Here is a 24,825-nt window from a genome sequence, read left to right on the forward strand (position 1 = left end):
CGGAGAACCAGGGTTCCAATGGTTTTTCCGCCTATTAGATAAGATCTTAATGGGGGCCAAAGGACCCACCGCATTATTTATCCAGGTAGAAAACCTGTGAGCTGCCGTGTTAGCATCTGTAGACAGGTCTGGCTGTGTTCTAGCGAGAGATTCTTGTAAGGAGGGGGTGTCAGTGATGCTCCAATACGGCCCTTTGGCTATGACTCAGTGGCTGCAAGATTTTGCGGAGAGCTGGTTGATACACACAAAGAACATTATAGCCTTATGATCTGACCATGGGACAGGTAATACATAATAAACCTTTACATTGGGGTTCAACGTAAATATACCATATAATGTATGTCCTGCCTTGTGGGTAGCTTGTTCAACAATCTGTCTAAGAGAAAAGCCAGCCATAGCGTCCGCCAGGAGGGCTGTGTCTCATTCATCCTGTTTTTCTAAATAATAATTAAAATCTCCTAGCACAGAAAAGTCTGCTGCAGCGCAGCTAGAATCAATGAATGTACTAATAGAATCTAAAAAAAGTGGCTCTAACCCCCTGTGGTCTACATACCAAAAGGCCCTGGAATGTATAGGTTGGATTTAGTGTAATCCGAAAGGATAAGACTTCACAATCTGTTGTGCTTCCTACTGCTGAGCCCGAGACTGCTAAGTTATCTCTGTATATAATTGCTAGGCCCCTGCCCCTCTTGTCAGCCCGATCGGCGTTAAGGATAGAATAGCCCGCCGAAATGGTATGTCCCAGATCTATATTTGAGGTTTTATCAGCCCACGTTTCAGTCACAAATGCTAGCTCCAGCTTATGGGAGCATACCATCTCTACGAATTCCAGATTGTGTATAACCAGGGAGCGTGAGTTAATAAGCATGGCCAAGACCACCTTCGTGTCTCTTGTGTGGGGCTGTTTGTGATGTCTTATAGCCGAGCATTTTTTGATTTTGGCAAAGCTAAATGTTAGTTTGCACTGTTTAAATTGTCTAGGTTCACTCTGTAAATCAAGCGATGCACACATAGACTTATTATCTGCCAGATTAAATGACAGTAGGACATCTCTGGAATATTTGCGACCAAACTCGTCACCCATAGGAAAAGGGGCAGGGGTTATGACCCTTAGCCTGACCTGAGCGCGGACGGGCACAGACTGGTTTGCCTAAGTTGGGCATTCGGCGCGTCCGCTCAGGCATTTCCTTAATAGGTGTATGCGGTGGGAAACAACCCCCCCCCCCCCCCCCTCGGAAATGCGTACTATGGGGTCGATTAGGATCGCGGACGGACTTGCGTCCGTCCGCGACCCAGAGCAGGAGGGAACCTTCGCATGGCATGCAGAGTTCCCTCCTGTGCAATTAGGATGTGACCGCCACCCTGGCGGTCACATCCTCTATTTTTAACATTGCTGAAGCTGCACCCGCGTCAATGTTAAAAATGCACGCATTGCATTTGCATGCAGAAAGAGGTAGGCACCGCGCGGTGCCTGCTGCTTTCTGCATGCAAATGCAGGGGGGTACCATAGGTACCCCCTATGTGCACCCCCACCCCCCTTCACCTAGGGGGCCCGCAACGGGCCCCCGAGGTGAAGTTCCGTATGCTTTTCCACGGCGGAAAACCCGCAGCGGAAAAGCATAACTCACTGCCCATCCTAATATGGTGAACGGTGTCTGGAAGACACCGTCACCATATTAGAGCTTTTCCGCCGCGGTTGTAATCCAACCGCGGCGGAAAAGCTGCGGACGGAAACCAGGACCCACCAGCCATCCTAATGTGGCGGTGGGTCTTTGGTCAGTCCGCTGCGGTTTTTCCGCATCCTCGGTGCCGGCGGTGGCTTCCGCCGGCCCTGAGGATGCGGAAAAACCGCAATCGTAATGACCCTTTTAATGCGGTGGGTGACAGAAAAGGCAAGTTTGGTCTAACACGCCCTCTATTCACTCGCCACCACCCGTGGCGGAACGAGGCTCAGATCGGGAATACCGAGCACAGGCAAATGTGCAAATAAGCAATTTTAAAAACAGCAATTTAAACAACAAATCCTAGCGGCAGACTAAAAACAAATGGCACTCAGAATCTAGGAGCCTGACGCCTTGCAGCATTTCAAAACATTTTAAAAGTGAGGCAACTTCACCTCCAGTACACTCTACTAGAGACCTACTGGTAAATCAAATATGCCAATCAGGGAGAAACAATTACAATACCAATTTACACAGGGAGCACTTGCACTTTGACACTGATCAGTAGTGGCAAAGTGCCCAAAGCATCTAAGCCAGCAAAAACGAAATCCAGCACAGCATCAAGAACACATGTGGTAGAGGCAAAAAGTCAGGGAAAACCATGCCAAGGATGCCAGGACTAACATATACTGTGCAAACAAATTCAAATTTCCAGATGAAAAACCTTTTAAGAAAAATATAACAGTTTCTTTCAGAATGTCAGTTTTCCTTTTTAGGAAGTTCGCAGTCCCAAAATATCAGTTTGCCATCTTTATCAAGTACTCGTATGTACATTGTGTCAATGTTGTCCACATAATGACCAGGAAGTCCACAATATGTCAGTAATAGCCAATAATATGCGTGGTACGGCCACCATTATGTCGGTGCTGGTGAGCTACCAGTAGCTGTAGGGTTTCTCAATGGAGACCTCTGGTCTACACCATTGAGCTGTTTACTGTATGGTCATTTTTAATATCCAACAAAAATGGACACTAACACACACTGGATGTACTCCTCGAAAAAATATCATGTGCTGCATCATCCGCATTCTTGATGCAAAAACATGGAGTTAAGGAGATTAATTAATGTTCATCAAATAGTAAGCCTGTGTGCCCTACGACGGAGTATTAAAGCCAAGGAATCCTGGTTTCAGGGATCCATATGGTGCGAGGCCAGAGAGACCTATAAGTCAGAGGGTGGAAGGATTCACCACTTGTTCCCTTGCATCAGGCTCAGACTCCACCATCACTCTGTGTTCAGCACAGCACGTCCTCTGTATTCCACAAGGTCTATTAGGCATTGCAGTAGGCTTCTCCCTCTGCTGCTGCTGCGCAGATGTGCTCAATGGGTTGCCCAGATATTCAAGATTCCAAGGCTGACATAGTATTCTACACAGGCAGTAGGCCTGTCCCACCACTCCCTTTCTCTTCTCTGTGGGCAGACCCCACAAGCTAAGTTTGGAGGGAGGTAACACAGAGCCCAGCTCACTGCAGGGCAGGTCAGTAAAGATTGAAGATGTACTAAGAATTTGGTTGTTCTACATGAATGGACTATCTATTTGAGAAAGAGATCTTCTCCCATTTTATACTATTAATGTGTTGGACTACTCCAACACCTCCCTCTGGTACAGTTAAATGTCCAAGAATCAGCGTTTCTCTTTTGTGCTCAATTTTTATTGTTTACTATCTTTAACTTTTCCTATCAACCAGGACCTATGTCATATCCTCTTATCTTTGGGAATAAGACTGTTGCTGCTATTCATGAATTAAATGTCCTGACGCAATGTAAAAGAGGCCTGGATGGGCACAATTATTTTGTGTGAAGCTTAAGGATATTCGGACAGCTTTATTGTGATTAATTAAGACAAGCTGGATAACTTATGAACACTTCAAAATAAAATGAACTTAAAGTTGAAAAGTTTGTAACACATTTTTCTGAAGCAGTGCGAATGGGTTTGCGACATATTGAGTAATTTATGTTCATTCGTTTTATTTCAGGCACTATTTAATTTATGCTGGTGTCCTTTTTAATTATATTGAGTATATACTGTATTTTACTGTAACTGTGTCATATAAAGTGAATTTTCTGTTCTTTATATGATTTTTAACTTGTTGATTAAAACTATGATCTCTTTCTACTAAGGTTTATTGTATTGTTTGTCCCTTTCCCTAGCTCTTATTGGTCCAATCACCTGTTTTCTGGTTTTAGACTGCCTAGGAAGTTTCTGTACACATATCTGATTTACCCTGCCCTAGGAGTTCTTTGTGATCACTGCCCAGGGGGTCCTTGTTTCTCTGCATTGGGTTTGCGACATAGTCATGCTGCATTTTTTTGATTATATTACAATCTGTGCAACGAGGTGAGGCACGGTCCCAGACTGCACGCTAAATAAGGAACAACATGATAAACGGGAAGAAATAATGTCAAACAGGTGTGCAACGGCTACCTTCATATGCATATCCTCTTATCTGTCATTTTTCTGGTGGATACTTGTATCAACAGATTCCTCACCTCTTGAACCTTCCTTGATTCCAAACTGGATACTGAAACTTGAGATAGCTCTCTGTGGCCGTCTTGGCCAAATAAGACGCCACCCCAGCAAGCAAGCTGACATCCTTTCCCTCAATGCCGTCAGAGGCAACTCCGCAGAAGATTTGTATTTGCAGTGACAAGGATTGGTGTTTAGGTGCCCTGTCAGCAACTAGTTTTGTTAAGCATTCTGTTTGGCCTTCCCTCATCTTCATCTTTCTCTGGAAAGCATCTGGATGCCTTTGAGGAACCATGGTTAGCTCACAAAGGGATTCTGAGATGATGGCTCTGCGGTTGGGATTGCCTTTGTGTTTTAAAATTTTTTTTTTTTTAAAACCTTTATTTATGAAATGCACATTACACAGCGTCTGTCTACAACCCCTCAGGGCCGGCCGCTATGACACATATCGAAAGAATAAAGCAAGACAGTACACTGTTAGACGATCACTGAACGCACATTATAGTGTGGAGTATAAAACCGTACTGAAAGGATATTAAAGGTTTAATTTTATAATTTTGTCAAAGAAAAACAACACACAAACACATGGTATCATACTGGCAAGGGTCATAAGGGGGGGGGAAGGGGAGAAGGAGTAAATATATAGAAAGGAACGAATCTGGCAAGGGGGGGAGATCATGAAGGAAGAAAGGATACAGATGATATGGAAAACAGAAAACGGAACGCCAATCACGGGGAAGAGGGGACAGGAACCTCATAATCAAGTGGAGGGGAACAAATATCGCCACGGTATGAATTCCACTGTGCCCAAACCCTGGACCATTTCCTGGGACGACCCCGTGCCTCATACAGTCTTTTCTCGAAACATGTACCAGTCCATGTTATCCTTCCAGGCACTAAGTCGTGGTGGTCTGGCGGAGCCCCAGAGCTGAGCTATGTCCCTCTTAGCAACCATGTTGCCCAGAGTGACCCAGAACTTCTGAGCAGCAGTACAATCCGTGGGCTCCCACACATTGAGCAAGCAACGCCGTGCCTTAGGAAGAAGGGGGACTCCAGTGACACGTCCCATTTCATCGTGCACCCTGGACCAGAAGGACGAGACAATCGGACATTCCCACAGAACATGGAGAAAAGTACCATCCATACCACACCCACGCCTACACCGTCCATCCATCACAAGCCCCATTCGCACCAGTCGCATACCAGTCACATACACACGGTGGAGGATCTTTAGCTGGACAAAACGAAGCCGAGCCGGAATAGCCACCTCCTTGGGGGAGGAAACAGCCGACTGCCAGTCCTCATCGTCTAGTTCAAGCCCATCAGCTGTCCAGGAAGCACGAAGTTTCCCCAGCTGGTCAGCCCTGTTAATGAGGTTCTTATATATTAAGGAAATCGTATTATCGGGGACGTGACCATCTAGGATACGATCCTCCAGGGGAGAGGATTGTGGAATATCAGTCCCGGGGGGAAAGGCGGAGGACAAGGCGTGTCGAACCTGCATATACCGAAAGTGCTCCCTATCATCAAGCTGGTATTCCAGTTTCAGGGCTTCAAAGGACTTCACGGCGCCCCTGGCCCAAAGATCCTCCACCTTACTGATCCCGATCATGTCCCACCTGTCAAACCCTTTCGTCTGCCAAAGGTTGCCCAATCGATCAGAGTCATACAATGGGGTCATACGCGTCAGCTTGCCACTCCAGCCCGTAGCCACAGTTGCATCCCTCCAGGCCCGCACTGCACACTTCGTAGGACCCGTAAGGAGACGGAATGGCAACTTCGAGTACAAAGCCCTATTAAAGTTGCCACCGGGCAGTAAAAATTTGTCCAGGGCAAAGGCAGGAGCGGGTTCTGATGAGTACGTCACGTGATTAATGGCGCTCAGGTGCGAGGCCCAGTAATAACGTCTGATATCTGGCAAAGCAATACCGCCGTCGTACCAGGGAAGGGTGAGCTTAGACAGCACAATACGGGCACGACCATCCCAGATCAATTGCCGCTTCAAACTTTCGATCTCGCGAAAGTAGCGAGCAGGGACCGGGTCGAAGAAATTCTGCAACGCATAAAGAAATCGGGGGAGCGACATCATTATAAAAAGGGCCGCTCGGCCCAACGGAGACAAGGGCAAGTCACGCCATCGCCTCACGTCTTGTTTGAGACGTCGGAGCGGAGCATACAAATTCCGTTCATAACGCACCGCGGAAACCGTAGAGACATATATCCCCAAATACTTAAAACCGTCACCCGCCACCAAAATTGGAAACCTACGAGGCAATGGCGGCAGAACCCCGGCTATGACATAAATACAGGATTTGGTCCAATTGATGACCAATCCAGAGTTCTTACCGAAGGATGTAAGAACGTCGAAGAGCACGTTCAAGGACTTTTGAGGGGAAGTAAGGTAAAGAAGGATGTCGTCGGCATACAGTGAGACGCGATCCTCTAGATCTGGCGCCCACCGGATCCCTTTAATCGAGGGTTCCCACAGGAGCCACGCCGCAAGGGGTTCAAGTGCTAATGCAAAGAGAAGCGGGGAAAGCGGACATCCCTGGCGGGTGCCGCGGCCCAACGGGAAGTGGTCAGAACTTCTGCCATTTACCACGACCTGAGCTAGCGGCTGTTCATAGAGAAGCCTGACCCACGCAATAAAGTTAGGGCCAAAGCCAAACTTGGAGAGGGCCGCCCAAAGATAAGGCCATTCAATGGTGTCAAAAGCCATCGTGGCGTCTAGGGAGGTCACCACCGCAGGCTCCGCGAGCGTTGCAGCTCTCGCGAGAACACCATGAAGCCTACGCAGGTTAAGGGCCGTGTTCCTATGCGGTATGAAGCCGGATTGATCCGGATGGATCAGGTCACAAATCACCGTCAACAGCCGATTGGTCAGGACCTTGGCTAGGATTTTAGGTTCTGCATTGAGCAGAGAAATGGGGCGGTAGGAGGTACAGCGATCACGAGGCTTGCCATCCTTATAAATGACCACTATAGTAGCCAGGCGCTGTTCAAGCGGAAGGACTCCTGCCTCGAACGCGTCTAGAAACATGGTGCGCAGATGGGCAGCCATCTTGTCTGGACGAAGTTTGTAAAGCTCGATGGGTAAACCGTTGGGTCCCATCGCCTTTCCCGATCGCAGAGATCGGATAGCAGGGGAAATCTCATCCACCGTAAAGGGAGCCTCCAGAGCCAGGCCCTCTTCCTCCGAGACACAAGGAAGAGCTATATCACGCAACAGCAAACGGGAATCAGCCTCATCACGGTCACTCACCGGGGTATAAACCTTCCGAAAATGATCAACAAAACAGTCAACAATCGCACCGGGGTCAGACACACTTTCACCAGACTCGCGAACAATAACGAGCACAACGCGATTCGCTCTTTTAGCCTTATCCAGCCACGCCAGGAGTTTGCTAGCCTGGTCACCCACGTCATATAGCCGGCCCAATTGATTCTCTCGCATCAACTTAGCAGCATCGGTAACACAAGCCCTGTAGTCCGCCTGTTTCAGCTCCAAAGTATGTAATAGCGCAGGCGTGTCATCCCCACCCAGTTCACTTTCAAGCGCTGTAATTTCAGTTTCAAGGGCCAGAACGGCCTCCCTCTTAGCCTTCCGTTCAGCAGCAATAAGAGACAGTGCGGATCCCCGAATGACCGTTTTAAAGGCCTCCCAGAGAACCGTAGGGGAAGTCACCGAACCCACATTTTCATCAAAGTAACAGTCAATAGCCTTCACCAATTCTGAGCGGAGCCGGGGGTTCCGAAAGTGCCAGGGGGAACAAGGGGAACTCTGTTACCAAAAAGACCACCCACAGATATCTTAAGCAGCAAGGGGGAATGGTCCGAGATGCCCCGGGGAAGATGACGAACCTCCCGTACCAAGGATAGGGTGGAAGCCAGCATAAAGAAATAGTCTATCCGAGAGAGGCTGCCGTGCGCACCAGAGTGGAAGGTGTACGGTGTCTGGGTAGGGTGTAGCGAACACCAAACATCCACAAGACCAAAAGTTTCAGCCATATCAATGAGCCACATCTGGGACTGAGGCAGAACTCTAGGGGGCAGTTGATCACATTCGCCAGACATCACGGAGTTAAAGTCTCCGCCCATGATCAGCAGACCATCAGGGAGACCAAGAAGAGTCTTGCCAAGATCGGCGTATGTGGTAGCCTGCAGCCACGGGGGAATATACACAACCACTAACACAATAGGCTTTCCCTCCCATCTCCCGGAGACAGCAGCATACTGTGAGAAGTTGGCCCGATATGCAGCGTTCGCTATTCTAGCGACCGCTATGTATCGTTCCAAACGACCCTTATGGTGTTTGGTTGTAAGTCAACCTATAGACCAGCTATCCTAGTAGCGTGGATACGAGCAGTCTAAGGCTAAAGACTCGAGAGGGCGTGTTAAGCCAGCTGTTATACCATCACATACCCCTTGAACACCAAGTGAAAGGACACCACACAAGTGTTATGAAAATAAACAGTGTATTTATTAAGAATCACAACAGCCCTGCACTCTTTATGAGGACAGGGTACTAAGCACAAACCAAATCTCTTAGGAAAATACTTCAAGTGCACAATTAAAACAAGTGTCCGGAGACACGGAAAGTTTAGTGGTCTCGGGCGGACCCGATAAGGCAAGTCGGAAGCGAGGGACTCAGGACCCTAGAGTAAGGAGGCTATGCAGGCACCGAAATGCCGAAGTTACCTAGCCACGAGGGCTGCGGCTGCACAAGTCTTACAGGCGTCGGGGGTCTTCGCTGACGAGCCAGGAGCCGGAAGAAAAGGAGTTGCTGGCCGGCGACCAGTGATGAATAGTTCGTAGAGATCCAAGCCTGGATCAGAGATCGTTGATACCTGAAAGCAGAGGGGACCAAGTTCGTACTACTAGCCAGTAGTCAGAGGGTACCAGGAGGGCACCGGTTGGCCGTCACCTCGACCAGGTGAGTGGGCGACGCTAGGCTCTGCAGTCTCACGGACCAGGAGGCGTTGTCGGCGACCAGGATGGAGGTACGAGCTGTCCCACGAAGGATGATGCTGTCGGCGTCGCTGGGCCCAGGATTGGGGCAACAAGCCTTGGCAGATCTCAGGGCCACGTGGTAGGCCTAAGATGGCGTCTTGAATGGACCAGGAGGGTCCGGGGTGCTCCTCTCGGAAAAGGGAGCAAGGGCCGATCTGGAGCAACCAGACCAGCAGAGTTGTTTGTCGGTCGTCGTCAAGGAAGGGCACAAGCCAGCGGCTAGTGACCAGACAACGTGCTGAGCAGCGAGCAGAAGGGCCCCACGCAGATCGTGGAGATGCTGGGAGACTGCACTTCGGTGCTGGAGCGGCTCAGGGTCGGGGCTTCTCGGACCCCAGAGCACTCACCAGAGAATTGCTTCGATGGTCGTGCTTGGTTAAGAGCGTGAAGGTTCTGATAATGGCCGGTCCCTCGGTCTCGTCGCACCCACAGATCACAGCTGAGCTGATGATGTGGGTAGAGGTCAGAGGTGCCAGGGAAGCCGGTTCTCGTCGAGCTGGGCCGTCGGATTCCTTGAGGAAGGACTTACAGCAAACCGCAGAGTTCTTAGATGGTGCCCGCTGATGCAGGGTGACTACTCCTTAGTCACAAGGGAGAAATCTTGAGAAGAGTCTCGAATGTCCTTTCGTAGAAAGTAGTTCTTGATTCAAAGATGATCTAATTTGGAAGGGTCCCCGCTCCGGCCTTTATTCTAAAGAAAGGGGTGGGTACATGACTAGGTCCTGCCCTAAGGGTGGGACCAGGAAGGGGGGTAGTTACACCCCTCTCCCCTGCCGGACTTTCCCCAGGCCAGGGCTGGCGCCCCTGGAACTGGTTCTGACCGGCAGATGCGTAGTGAGCACCGGGGTGCCACTCCGCAGTCACCTTCTCGCAAAAGCCCTACCTACCCAGAATACACAAACCCTGTCTGGGACGGTGCGAACACCGCCCTCGACAGGAAACCCTTTGTCCAAGCTCTCCTCGCTGGAAGGACTCCCAGCAGCAGGAGGTCAGACTCGTGTCTGTGGTGGCAGCATCCATTTTGTGGAGCTGAGGCTTTAGTTAACTTTAACCGGGGTTCACAGTTACGTACATGTCGTGTCCCTCTAGAAGGGCGGAATGCTAACCTCGTCGCCAGAATTGGTGAGAGGGCAGCATCCCGATTCGTATGACACCTTACTCGACATGCCTGGATAACGCGACACCGAAGTTACCGATGTGGTACGCGTTATCATGGAACAGCCATTGGGTCTTGATTCCGCAAGCTGCAACCGGGCTCGGCTCGGGCCAGAACCTAGTTCACACGAGCCCACGCACTCTGCCTTCAGGATTGTCAAGGCCTGCCATAGGAGTGACTGATAGGAGCTCGGGTGTCCATTGTATGGTTAGATATAGAGCTACTATACCTAAAGCAAAGGGTGATTACACGACTTTGCCCCAGCTGTCATGCAGCCAGTTGTGTCAAATTTAGGAGGCCAGCCAGGGGTGGCATAATACATGCTGCAGCCCCTGGCGGCCCTGGGTACACCTATGCCCTGCGTTACGGGGTCTGATAAGGTGGCCCAGTACCAATTGGTAAATGCACCTAGGGTACATATCGTAATTTAGAAAGAGAACAGCCAGGCTGTGGGTCTGATTGGCAGGCCCACAGCCAGAGAAAGTCGTAAACCAGTGAAACAAAAGCAAAAAATCTGGGTGATCATAGGATTGCAGACCCTACTCTCCTACACATACCGTCCCCGATCATCCAGGACAACATGATCAATCTCAAGGGCTAGGGAGGATTTAACCATAATGCCCACTCCCCGGGACCCGGAGGTGAAACCAGAGTGGGCGGCCAATCGGTAGCCCCGGCGGTCAAGAGCTTTACAGGCATTACCGATCAAGTGGGTTTCTTGAAGGAACACGACATCAGGGGCATGGCGCCTTATAAATTGCAACACAATGCCACGTTTAATCCTGTCACCCAAACCGTTGACGTTCCAAGAAAGAACCTGCATCTCACCCCCCCCCCCCATCCCAGGAAAAACGACCCAACCCAACCCCCTCCCATAACCACAGATCCAGAATACTTGCAATCAGTAATATACCATGAAAAAAGGAAAACAGAAAACATAGAACACAACCAAGTCCCCAGAAACCACCCCCCAACCAAGAATCCGTTACAACGCCCCCCAACCCTGCACCCCTGCTGACTAGAAAGCCACCCCAAACTGCAGTGTGCCTGTTGCCCCATCTGATCTACACAAAGAACGCCCCGAGGAGGAAGGGAGAAACCACCCGTACCCGCACCACCACGGGCACAACCATAAAGCATACAATATAGGTTACTCTGTAAAGTTCATAGTCTCAAACCGGACCACTGGGGGCCCACGTTAACCCTGGGCCGTCGCACCACCTTCTGCGCCGCCGGGTCCTCCACTCTCGGTGTCATCTGTCGGCAATGAGTCCAACCAGTCACTAGCACGATCAGGCTGTTCGAAGAAATAGGCTCGGTCTCTGAACTCAATCCGCAAGCGAGCAGGAAACAGCATTGCGTACTTCAGTCCCAGATCCCTTAGACGACGCTTCACTCCAAGGAAGCTAGAACGTTGTTGTTGCACTTGGGGAGTGAAATCAGGATAGATCGAGACAGAGTTATTATCGTACTTCAACGGGCCGTGTTTACGAGCGGCCTGCAGGATAGCGTCTCTGTCCCGAAAATGAAACAGTCCGAGGTGAAGCCTCGGAGGGCCCCCCCGGCTTCACCTGACCACCTGGGAAGCGATAGGCACGCTCAACCGCAAAAAACTTGCTGAGACCTGCGGGAGCGGGTTTAGCGACAATGAATTCCTCGACCAGTAAATCGATCGAGGCAGCACCGTTATCTTCCGGCACTCCGATCAAGCGTATGTTGTTCCGCCTGGCCCTATTATCGTAGTCTTCCATGCGTTTGAGCAAAAGGTCGTGCGAGGAACGCAAATTTCCTATCTCGGATTGTGCCTCCGCCATGTCCGTCACCAAACTCGATGCCTTTAAGTCCAATGCTTTGACCCTCTCGTTCGTCTTGGCCAAATCGGCTCGAATAAGAGTAACATCCACCGCCACCGTGTCTATCTTGGACACGATGGCCTCGTATTGTTGACTCATATCGGCCTTGAGGCCTGAAATGGCGGCCAACAGGTCCTGAAGGGACACTTCTGAGGAAGACGACATGTCAGTCTTCGGGTCTTCCAAGCCACGACTGGCAGCGCCGGGGGAACCTCTCGGTTGAGTATAGCGCTCGATCATGTTGGACTGGATCGACCCCCCGCGAGTAGTGGTCTTCCTGCGTTTCTCCGCCTCAGGTTTCGTCGCCATGTTGTATTCAGCGCCAGTCGGGGAAACCCAGGTGCAGTGGAATGGTGACGAGTCTCGAACCCCAAAAGTCCAGTTTCACGAGAGAATGCCACGGGCCACCTTGCCACCACCAAGAAAGAAAGCGTTTGCAGTGAGAGCAGCAGACCAGGATAGAGTAGCAGGTCCCAAGGAGTCAGAGACGAGAGGTCTGGAAACCGAAAGTGAAAGTGGCACACCACCGGTGGGGCAGATGCCAGGCAGCCGTTGTTGTTGTTGCATTACAGCTCGGCCATATTAGGCAGTAGAGACCCCGGTCGCGTCGGGGGTTAGGCCAGAAAGTTAGAGACGGTGTAGAAATGGTCCCCGAGGTCCCATTTCGACCAAAAAAGGACTGATGGCATCAGTGAGAGTAGCTCTTCAAAAGCCCGTCGAAGTGACCAGGATATCTGCAGGATAGATCAAGAAGGGCGGCGCGGGTCTCAGGAGCTCTCTGCTCACGCGACCATCTTGGATGCCCGTGTAGCTCCTCCTTCGGGGATTGCCTTTGTTGATAATTTTATTTCTGCCCATTTGAGGGACGATCCCTCCAGCCTGCACCACTCCCACCTGAGGGGCAGACCCCATTGACAACCTGCTCCGTTACTTTGGGGTCATCCTGTGACTCTGCTCCTGCCCAAGTACGTAAATGCCCGGCCCTAGAGACAGGAAGGCTATTTCTGCTTATTCTTCATTGTCTTTGAAAGGGTTCTACTTGTATTTTCATTCTATCAGTGGGAGTTTACTTAGTTCAAGTTCAACTTTGGTTTTTTGACCCTCCCTTCAGAGGACACCCTCTCCATCTGTTCTGCTGTAAGGTGGCTGCAGCTTTGGAATAGCCCCTCCCCGGCCTGGCTGGCGCCTATATAGGTACCCCAACTTCATGACCGACGCTACTGATGCGGAAGACATCACACAGAGCCGAATGCAGCCACCCAACGCCGCCTGCAATGGGTATTGCTCTGCAAAAGTTTCTGGATCCACCTGACGCCTGGTTAATTTAAAGGTAAGAATCTGCTGCTAGATAGTCTCTACCAGATAATACGTTACCGAAAGTAAGTGACTTGTCCTTTCTGCGTCTAAAGTTGTGTAAATAAAGACAGGCACAAACATCTGTACCATGTAATGTCTTAATGGCTTGACCAGTAAAGGACCTGGAGTTGGAATCAATGATCGCCTTCTGGCACGGGATAGCTATTTCAAGTTTCTAGATCCGTTCTGGAGCCTTGGAGGATTCATGAAGTTATGAATCTGCAGGTAATTCGAGTAACCACCAAAAATAATGTTTCCATAGATGAGTAACATTTTCTTCTTTCCCTTCTGAAGATGGAGGCTACTTGGTGTTGCAGGCAGCTACCTACTGGCCCAGAAAGATTCACTCATACTTCTTGTTCTTTTACGTGCCTGGTGGCAGGCTCAGCGACCATACTGATTCTGGAAACAAGGCCTGGTCTGGTCTGCCACTCATCTTTGAAAGGGGTAGAGAGTGTACATTTAACATTCTCAGTTGTCTCTCGGGTCATTAAAGGGGCTTTATGACTGAATGATAGATTAGTGACAGGTCAGTATTTTTGATACTTTTAGTATGATAGACGTGGTAGCTTTAGTAACTGTACATTTGTTTCTTGTTGATGTTGCAAGGAACACAACCTGGATTTGTAGCTGTATTTGTTCCCCGCAGAGTGGAGGGTTTTATAGTGCAGAGGATGCAGACTCTTATCCCACATCCGAATCCACTGAAAAGGAGGAGGGGGCATTCTGTGTATGGACTGCAGCAGAAATTCGGAATCTACTACCAGACGTTGTCCCAGAAGCCATAGGAAAAACAATGGCTGATATCCTGATGTATTACTATGGAGTGAAAGAGGAAGGGAACCTCAGCCAAGCCCAGGTAAGACTGGGCATTGTGACAGAACTAACTCGTGCACCTCACTTCTCAGACAAGACATATGCTCACTCACATCCGGGTTGTGAGCTGGGAGTTGATAGAGCTATTTATTTACCTGTGATTTCTTTTCTTGCTTTTTAGGACCCTCGTGGAGAACTAGTGGGAAAGAATGTGTTGATTCAAAGATACTCACTAGAGTTGACTGCGGCCAGATTTCATTTGGACTTGGGTCACCTAAAGACCATATTGAGCAGTTGCCGGGAAAAGCTTTTTGAGGCTCGCAGGAGTCGACCAAAACCTGATCTGGATACCAAGATGGTCGCTTCGTGGATTGGTAAGAAACTACCGTTCCTGTGGTCAGTACCATTGAGAATCTCTGCAGGCATGCGTCTGTCAGTACCTCTTAATAACAAGTATGCATGGCTTATAACTGTAGTGATTGCCCCGATATGTGAAGGAGTGTATATTGAAATCCAGAGGATTGGTTTCAAGTGTCTTTTTATAGTCAAGTAAGAATGGCGGCAAGGTTGTAGTTGAAACTGTTGGTTTAATATGTGTAGAGAATACCTGGTGTTTAATCTGCGGAGCTTTATGCGAAGCGCGCCCTTGTATGCCAACAGTGGTGTAATAAGGATGTTCAGTAAGTTTATCTAGTGATGGACTCCGTATGATTCACCACTGGATCTAGTTTGCTTTGGTCAGATGTTGCATGAAGTGATTTCCATATTTGTCATTCACGTGGCAATGTTTTGGATTCATTCTGTGCCAATAGCAGAGTTGTAGCTGTGACAAATACCGAGCCTGTCAGTGGTGGCGCTTCATTTCAAGTGTACCATTTAGTAGAACATATCACTCAACCATGTACTATTGGTGTATACTATGCAATTAAATGAATCCCCGGATGCCACAGGTAGAACGTTATGTAAGGTAAAACTGTTGTGCCATGAATGGGAACTGTACGTGAGGTGAATATCTGGTGAGCCATTGGCAGAGCGGTATGGGAGGTGATTTACTAAGATTTCCTTTGTACGTTAAAGATGAATCGCCGCTGTCCCGTTGATTGAACCGTGCGCGAGGTGACTACCTTCGGTGCTATTGGTGGAACAGTCTTGGAGGTGAATCCAAGCAGGAGAGTAGGTTAATTACCTCATGGATAAATCCAGTTTGTTATCTGTGAAAATGATTCTGTTTGTGACACGTGGCAGGTATTGACGGCTACCCGTCTGAACTCATCTGACAGTGACCTTGAATCAAATGTGATGCGATGTGGAACTGCCAGCATTGCAGTGATCCTTGTGTGGTCATTTTCCAGGTCACTGGAAGTTTATGCTGTCAAAGTAAATACGAAAGGTAATGGCACGACATTTCTATCTTATAACACCCTAGAAAGAAATCAAATAAAATAGTCTGCAGAGAAAAAGCACTCGAGACTGCTGTCCTCAAAGAGACCGGTGGTACAAAAATCATTTTGGAGCAGGCACGTCACAAGCTAGACTTGCCATTTGTCTACAGTCACAAGCTAGACTTGGCGTTTGCCTACAGGCCGATAGTTAATTGCATACTTCTCTCGCTCGTCCATCTAAACTCTCGCGGTCCATTTACCATTGTGTTTCTCTCTATCTTTCCGTATGCCGGGCCCCGGGGAAAGCAGAGTCGCAGACTAGTCTTTCCCCGGGGTCTTTCGCGCAGGGGATAGTCCAGGCAGGGGAAGGGGAGGAGTTAGGGGGTGGGTACTTAAGCGCGGGGGAGGAAGGGATCTTCCTCTTTTCTGCGCCTGGCACCATCGGGAGGGAGCTCGAAAGGCCGCCCACCCACCCGGCAACTGGAGGTGGTTCTTGGGCCGGTCTGTTGCGTTGCCAGTTTAGGCCAGAGCTGCGGTAGGCAGGTTTCGAAGGGACAGGGGGTCAAGAGCGGGCATACCCATCCCTTGGGGGGGGACTTGGCACAGGACGGACCGAAGTTTGATTGGAAGTTTGCAATGACTGGGGGCTGGAAGACGGTGATTGACGGACAAGAGAAGGGTGTTTGGAGCCGCTAGGGCTTAGTGATGACGTGGATGAATGAAACGAATGGGGGGGAAGTGTGAATGGGGGTTTGCTGTTACTGTTATTGTTGATTTATTGTTATGCGCAGTTCTGGTCTAATAAAATGGCCTTTTACGCTGACACTGCGTGGTCTGTTTATTGCGCGATTCATTATAGGGCTATCTTTCCCTCAACTCCCATTGTTTCATTCAACTTCCCTTTTTGTCTCTTATCAGGTCTCATGATTTCGGGGTTTGCAAGAAGTGGGGCGATTTTCGGCAAGAAGGACTATGTTAAGCAAGCAGAGAATGCTGCCACCTTCCTCCAAGAGCACATGTTCGATGCAGACTCCGGGAAACTGCTAAGGACCTGCTACCTGGGAAAGCAAAACAATGTGGAGCAGATGTGAGTTAAAACGGAAATTAATATATGCTCGGTGTATTATGTGCTAGTCCACAGGACTCATTTCTCATCCGTAGAATGTATTTCTTCCGACTGCCAGTGTTGCTAGATTTTCCCGAGCCCAAAGCTGTCCAAGTACAAGCCCAAAATCAGCCCAAACAGCAGGCCAGTATCAGCCCAAAAACCAGGCCAAAGTTTCAACTCTCAAATTATTATGCAAAAATAGTCTTCAGAACATTTTAAGGGATATTTTCAAAATTTGATTCAACATACCTATTGTAGGAGGAGATTTGGGCGCATGTGCGGTTTTTCAAGCATGCCTCAATTCAATTAATAACTACTCATTTTCATTAGCAGTCCCAACTGTGACCTATCTTGCACTTTCGTCACAACAGATCGAAATCTGAACCTGACATTAATGAATTAAATTCTACAAGAGCCAGGGGTCTGCCTTACTGAAGTCTGAGAAAATAAACCTCAATGTATTTCAGCAGTGTGGCTTCAATAACTTATAATAATCAGGGGGAGAATGGATCACTTGTCCTGTGAAATCAGGGTATTTGTCGGATTAGAACCATATAAAAAACCGTCATAAAACGTACACAGGCCAGTGGCGGTATATCTCCGCCTGGGTGTAACATTACAGCATCATCATAGTGTTCTTAGATAGTTTGTATGCTGGCCTCCGCCTGGAGGTAGACCAACTGATTTTCAGTAGTGTCCAGAAATATAAGAACAGTTAAAATGTGCAAGTGCTCAGGTGCTGTGAATTAAAATTCTCTACATCACTATGTTGCGCGGAAATGTTATTCTGAGGAAGGTGATGTGAGAAAATAAAAACAAAACAGGTGCGTTGGTAGACCCAGTTAGCAGTCTACCGCACTAAGGGTCGACATGTTTCAGCCTTCTTGTAAATTCTAAAGGCTTTCTTCAGGACCAAAGTGCTTAGGAAGCTTGTTGTAACTCCTAATCATAGTGGTTAATTTAACACCAGCATTGTGAATTCAGATCTGTAGTATCTGGAAGTATAAGAAAGAAAGATATAAGTAGTATCATAGTTCTTAGATATGTACCCTATATGTCTGAGGCAATATTTTTTAGTATCACCGATATATTAATAATGCTGTTGCGTTTTAAAATGCAGATTAATCGAGATAAAAATCTTAATGCACCTTGTTAGTCTCCTTTAGGAAGGCGTACGAGGTAGCACAGCAGTTTTAAAATTGGCGCATATGGCAGGTAGTATATTAGTAAGTGCAAACATGTTTTATTGTGCATTCATGGGTCTAACTAGTATTAAGGCTAGAAGTCACCTTATAGGATAATTATTATTCTGCGTGTGGCATTCGTTTGGATAATCGCCACGGTATACGCCCTTTCGGGGTCAACTCCATTGTTACAAACAACGCTAAAGCCCCGGGGACAATCGTTATAGTGCCAAAGTGAAATCATCACGTTTATCATTCAGAAGTAGAGTGCAAGCAGTTTCTATTTTTAATCATTGAGCCTTCACGCCGTTAACAGAAAGCAAGAAGAATTAACAGTGAGAGTTAGCGTTCATGAATGAACTCGAACAATTACCTTTGTAATGTGTCATTACTTCATTCTTCAGGATTCCGCTGAGCGGTAAAAGGCCTTTCTCTGAAATAGGCAAAGTTAAAGTACCATATCTCTTACCTTAGTCGGAAACTTTAAAAGGATGCAAGTCAAAAGCTTACCAGTACCGACAAATCACTGACTTGTTCTGGCTCTGTGAGGCGTCCCGGTAGATGAGGGGCCGCAGAGAATGAGTATTTACATAGCGGTGGCTGTGGAAATGGTAATAGGACTAATCCACCCATGTTGGTTGGCAGCTTTGGTTGGCATATTGCATTACATGCCTATTTAAAGCAATATGACTGCTTGTATGGTTAAAGATAAAGGCAATTAACTTACTAAAGTGTCACTAGATAATTGTCTGAATGATATTAGTTCATTCATTGATGTATTTTGTGGGGAGTAACTTTGCAAGTCAGTTGAAGCTAACCACATATTGATAAAAGGGGATGTGTTAGTCATCAAAAAAGTACGATGTCAATTTATCAGAAAGTTATATTTGTCTTAGATACAGTCTGTAGTAGTTATGTGTCTTGTACATGATTTTACAGCATGTTGGATACTGTCTGTAGTAGCTATGTGTCTTGGTACATGATTTTACAGTGTGTGCCATGATTTTACTGCGCGTGCCAGGGAATAGTATCGTTCAGTCCCTCGCTGTCTGCCTTCAAGCGATGCACCCAACGTTGTTCCTTCTCAAAAAGGACACGTTCCGCGTTATGGGTCTTGGTGTACAGAGTCTCCAAGACTACCCATTGTAGATCCTCGGCCGAGTGATCTTTTTCAATGTAATGTCTGCTCATCTTGGTAGTCTGTTATAGAGAAGGGGTCAACCCAAAAAGTCAAAGGGACCTGGGTAATTATGCAATATAGAGAATGTGGTCCCTGACCTATAGTGGAATTATTCAAAATAATTATTAAAAAGAGAAACAATCAATGTCAAAAACGATTTGCCGCAAACACAAGTATTTATTCACATAGTGTCTCTTAGCATTTCATTGCTTTTATCTTTTTTGTAAATTGTTATACATATAAATAACATTCAGTGCCCACTGTACAAAAGGAGGGGAAGGGGTGTGCAGTGATCGGATAAGTGCAATAGGAAAAAAGTGACCAGTCAATTGTATATTTCCATTAAACAATAGACAATGGCTTCTCGAAAGAGCACAAGCAGATTGCACTGTACCTCGCATCAACAAAACCACCATGGGAGGTAGATCCTTCTCCTACCTGGCAGCTAAAACCTGGAACTCACTTCCCACTCACCTTCGCCTTACTCAAAACCACCTAGCATTCAGAAAGCAACTTAAAACTTGGATATTCGACAAGTAACTCCCTACCCTCCCTCTAGCGCCTTGAGACCCTATGGGTATGTAGCGCGCTATATAAATCTCTTGACTTGACTTGACATCCAGAGTTCAGTTATCTTCTTCACAACAACATCACATTGAAACTGGTGTTTAAAATCACAATCTAGTCATGTGTTCCGGTATTCTGGTCTACGTTTCGACCCAAGTTGTAGGGAAATTGTCCCTCACACGGTGGGTCTTCTTCAGGACACGAGGGGAGGGGTGGGCATATCCTACAAGGAGAAGTTAATAAAATAATTAAAAATCCCATTAAATGAGGATATTGCACACAGAGGTACATCATAGGAAACTCATACTGTCAGCCAGGGATTTGAAATGACTTATTGGTCCATACATAGGGAGCTTGTATCGGCATATCAATATGCCTCAAAAGAATGGCCTAAAACACATACCGGAGTACAGAGTTCTCATAGAGTCATAGTCAACGTAGTGATGGTCACAGGTCGTCTTGCAAGGACCTAAAATTGCAAAGATTGACAATTCTAAGAGTGGTTTCATCAATAATGAGGGCTACATTGTCCGCCCGTGGGAAGGTGTTTTGTTATACCTTGTGTTGTAGAAGTGAGTAATTGCAGGTTATCCATCCTGTAGAAAAAAGGCGGGAGTATATTAAAGGGACACTAGTGTTGTTAACACTGTACACTCGTCACTACAGTACAGTTCAGATCCTTATTGTTTACCTTACTGATAATCCAGTAGGTCCTCATCCTTTGTGAAAACATGCATGGAAAGATAACAAAGGTGCAAACACCCCTAAGTATATATCTCCAGCTGACAAACACTCTTGACCTCAATAGTCTTGTCAGTATAAACTCAATGGGCTCGCAAGATCAATTACCTTAATACACACTTTTAGCGTGATGGCCAGGGTATGTTTAAATCGGTAACTCTGTCACTACAAAGAAGAAGACAAAAGGAGCCTCTATTACCATCCACAAAATGGGTTCCCACTGTTCACACTAAGGGATTGGAGTGAATAAGGAGCGTCGCTCCTACCTGTATACTTGAGACATGGTCCACATCCGTTATAACTGCCTGCATAAAAAGAATTGCATAGCAGCCATAAGTATGTACCACTCCTTTCCTCAAAATTATTACCATCCCCATATTCAACATGCATCAGCAATTACCTTAAATGCACCAAACGTGCCATAGCCGAGGTCCGCTTAAATCGACGACATCAGCCGCTGTAAAGGTAAATAAAACCTATATTAGCGTCGATGTAAGTGTCCGTATGCCCATCCCGAAAACAAGCTTAACCCAAGCCGGTTGCTTTGAGCAATGATTGACGCCTCACCCACCTCATTGTCGGCGTATAAGGACCACGTCCTTGGCAAACTTCCACCTTCACAACAGATGACCATCACGCATCGGAGATGGGTAAAGCCGGAGAATCTTTCCGCATCACATGATCGCGGTAGACATCAAGAACAGACTACCACCCTGAAACCAAAGTAACTTGCAAATGCTGTAGAAAACAGACTACCGATAGAACATACCGGGTCTGTAGCCTAGCAATTCTTGAATATGTGGGCTTGATATAAATTAATTTTAAATTACCGATCTTTTTGCAAAAAGAGGTATTTTCAAGGACCTCATCATTCTAGAGATGCTACAACGTCATTAGGGTATGTGTATAGACTTCACGAGTCTATAGTCATGCAATCATTAAATAATTGCGTTTGGAGCCTCATGGATTATGGGGGCCTTAAATGCGTGCACAAATATGCGCATACAGTCCCGATCTTAACCTAAACTCGTATTCACAAGTACCACGTCATTGTTAGAACCATTACAGCGTTACTAAAGGTGTTTGAATCGTGTGTGTCTAAATCACAACGTATGTCACCAGATCGTAGTTGTGCCACACAAGCCTTATTTACAAGTGTATTAATGCAGCATTTGGATCAAATACATTTTAGTATACAACAGTGGACTGCGTAACTGCCTCGCAGGGTATTAAATTGGTCCAAAAGGAACATAGTCAAAGTTACTTATGCGTGACCGCGTAACTACCTCACAGGGTGTTATAGCAGCCTCGAATAAATATGGTGGGCGCTTGCCCAATGACTAGCATCATAAAAAATACATGTACCACTTAAATATTCAATTACTGTATTGAATATTCAGACAAATAGGAGCATAGCGGCCTCACATGGATATCCTGGATGCCTGCCCTATACCTAGCACCATATTAAATACATGTAACCATTTCGTACTCAGTTGCTGTGTTGAGTGTTTCAAACAAATGAGAGTAGAAAGGAACATACTAATGACCTGGGGTATATATACATACATTGACTACCAGGACCCTGTCTTTTTGTGTATGGGGATCCTGTGTATTCAGGGAGACCTGTATCTACATAGCTGCCAATTGTATAAAGCTACTGTCCAATTCGTTGAGGCTCTCCTTAATTGAGTTGAACCGTGTGATCCACTTAATTTCTCTCAGGTTTAGAAGTGAGCTGATATTGCCACCTCTCGGGCCTAGATTCACCTTCTCCAAAACGATCCATTTGAGGCATTCTGGTCCATGTCCTATTGCTTTATAATGTTCCACCAACGGAGCACCGGCCGTTTCACATCTGATCCGGCTGCTATGTTGGAGGATCCTGGATTTCACTTTCTGCTGTGTCTGCCCCACATATATCATCTCGCACTGACGAAGGATACAGTAAATGAGGTACATGGTGTTGCAATGTGTATGATCTTTCAAAGAAATTTTGTGAGGTTTGTACAGAAACTCTTTGGATTGGATAGTATTCGCACAGGCTTTACAATTTCCACATCGATGATGTCCAACGATTGGTTGTAGGTTCCACATTGAAGTTAATGACGGTGGTATTGGTGTTTCTAGGTATGAACAGACTACATGTTCACGAATGTTCTTCGCTTTTCTAAACGAATGCATAGGTGGAATATTAATCCCAATGTCATCACTAATCAAGTTACAGTATTTGTTCACCACTTTTTTGATCTCATTACTCTTTGTGGAAAATGTTGTTACACATATCAGGCGGTCACCCTCCAATTCCTCTCTTCTGTTCCCTTGTAACAGGGATTCGCAAGGAATGAACCATGCCCTTTTTCTAGCACGTTTTACCATCCTCTTTGGATATCCGTGATCAACCAGACGTTGGATAAGGTCTTCCGACTCAGTCATATAGTTCTCTTTTTTGGAACAATTCCTCCTTATGCGGAGAAATTGCCAAAGGGCAAATTATCTCGTAATGCCCTCGGGTGATGGCTAGTATGTTGCAGTAAGGAGTTTCTTTCTGCTGGTTTTCTGTAAAGCGTGCACTCCCAGACCATGATGATATCATCTAGGTACCGCATTCATACTATTATCTTAGATCTAAATGGATTCAAGGTATTCAGTACAACGTGTCGTTCATAGGTTGCCATAAAGATAATTGTCCTTTGGTCCAGAGCTATGGTGATCACACTAATCGCTTCCTCTTGTGGAATGCTGGTATGAAGGAAAACAATATCGCTTGTCACCAGAAGTTGGCTTGTCGGGTCAAAGGAAATTGCCTCTAAAATATTAATTGTGTGGGTGGTATCTCGTAGGTAGGTCTCAGTGGCCTCTTTCTGAAACCAATTGCTGAGGCCACTGAGACCTATCTACGAGATACCTTCTGATAACTTCTGGTGACAAGCGATATTGTTTCCCTTTATACCAGCATTCCACAAGAGGAAGCGATTATTGTGATCACCATAGCTCTGGACCAAAGGACAGCTCCAGCCTACGTAACCACTAAATTCATCATACTGTTACTGAAAATCGCCATGATGCGGAACTTTTTTGTCTTCCAAAATGACTTCTATGTACAGACAAAGGGAGTAGCCATGGGGGCGGCCTTTGCCCCCGATCTGGCAATTATCTTTATGACAACCTATGAACGACACTTTGTACTGAATACCTTGAATCCATTTAGATCTAAGATAATAGTATCGATTTAGCACAGATGTGTTGGAATTGGTCATGCCGGACGGTACGCGCTGCCGGAACACGTCGGAGATTCAGGAGACATATGTGCAACACTATACGCAGTTATACACCACACAACAAGTGGGAGAGGTTCGATATGGGGGATTCCTTGATGATCTTGCTTTGTGCTGGCTGTCGGACGATCATAGGGCGTTTCTCGGTAGGCCCCTTGAGGTGGAGGAAATCAGAGGCGCCATCATGTCCTTGAATAATGGAAAAGCTACGGGGTTGGATGGACTCTCTGCCGAGTTTTACAAATGTTATGCGGATATTATGGCCCCTGTACTCAAGGAAGTCTTTGAAGAGTCCCTGGAGGTGGGGTACTACCGGGGTCCATGAGGGAGGTTGCAATCACCTCTTTACTTAAACCTGGCAAGGATCCCCTGGAGGTGGACTCCTACCGGCCCCTGTCGCTACTTAACTGCGATGTCAAAATACTGGCGAAAGTTCTGGCAGCGCGGCTCTCAGAGCTTATGCCCACCATCGTGCTGCCGGACCAGTCCGGTTTTGTGCTGGGACGTGCGACCTCGCATAACCTTTGCACTTTATTCTCTCTGATCCCTACGATAGCTCCAGATCTCCCTGTTGCCGCTGTTTTTTTGGACGCTACGAAAGCGTTTGATTCTGTGGAGTGGAATTACCTTATGGATGTCTTGTGTAGAATGGGTTTCCCCCGGATCTTTATTTCGTGGGTCAAACTGTTGTACACTCAGCCGGTGGCGAGGGTGATTGTGAATGGTGTGCTCTCCGCCCAATTCTCAATAACGAGGGGGACAAGACAGGGCTGTCCTCTTTCCCCCCCCTTCTATTTGCTATCGCCATAGAACCACTAGCCTGGAGAATTCGACAATTGCATAAACACAGCGCGTTTAATTGTTTCCTGCGCCAAATAGGGATTTCCCTATACGCGGATGATGTCACATTGTATGTGAAGGATCCGCAGGCAAATCTTAACGCGCTACTGCGAGAGCTCGTTGCGTTCGGAGGGATATCTGGCATACATATTAATTGGCGTAAATCTCA

The 24,825-nt window shown here is 47.1% G+C and overlaps 1 protein-coding gene across 7 annotated transcripts in view; it reads left to right on the forward strand.

The window, feature by feature from the left end:
* Positions 1-24,825, forward strand: part of SPATA20 (spermatogenesis associated 20) — a 2,039,700-nt gene that overhangs the window by 1,294,335 nt on the left and 720,540 nt on the right. For all 7 annotated transcript variants that reach the window (XM_086930841.1, XM_086930844.1, XM_086930843.1 and 4 more), the window contains 3 exons: positions 14,213-14,422; positions 14,561-14,753; positions 16,680-16,848. In XM_086930841.1, coding sequence (XP_086786967.1) covers positions 14,213-14,422; positions 14,561-14,753; positions 16,680-16,848 — 572 coding nt within the window. The remainder of the gene's footprint in view (positions 1-14,212; positions 14,423-14,560; positions 14,754-16,679; positions 16,849-24,825) is intronic.

The sequence above is a fragment of the Lissotriton vulgaris genome, chromosome 7, assembly GCF_964263255.1.
Source record: "Lissotriton vulgaris chromosome 7, aLisVul1.2, whole genome shotgun sequence".
Lineage (NCBI taxonomy): Eukaryota > Metazoa > Chordata > Amphibia > Caudata > Salamandridae > Lissotriton > Lissotriton vulgaris.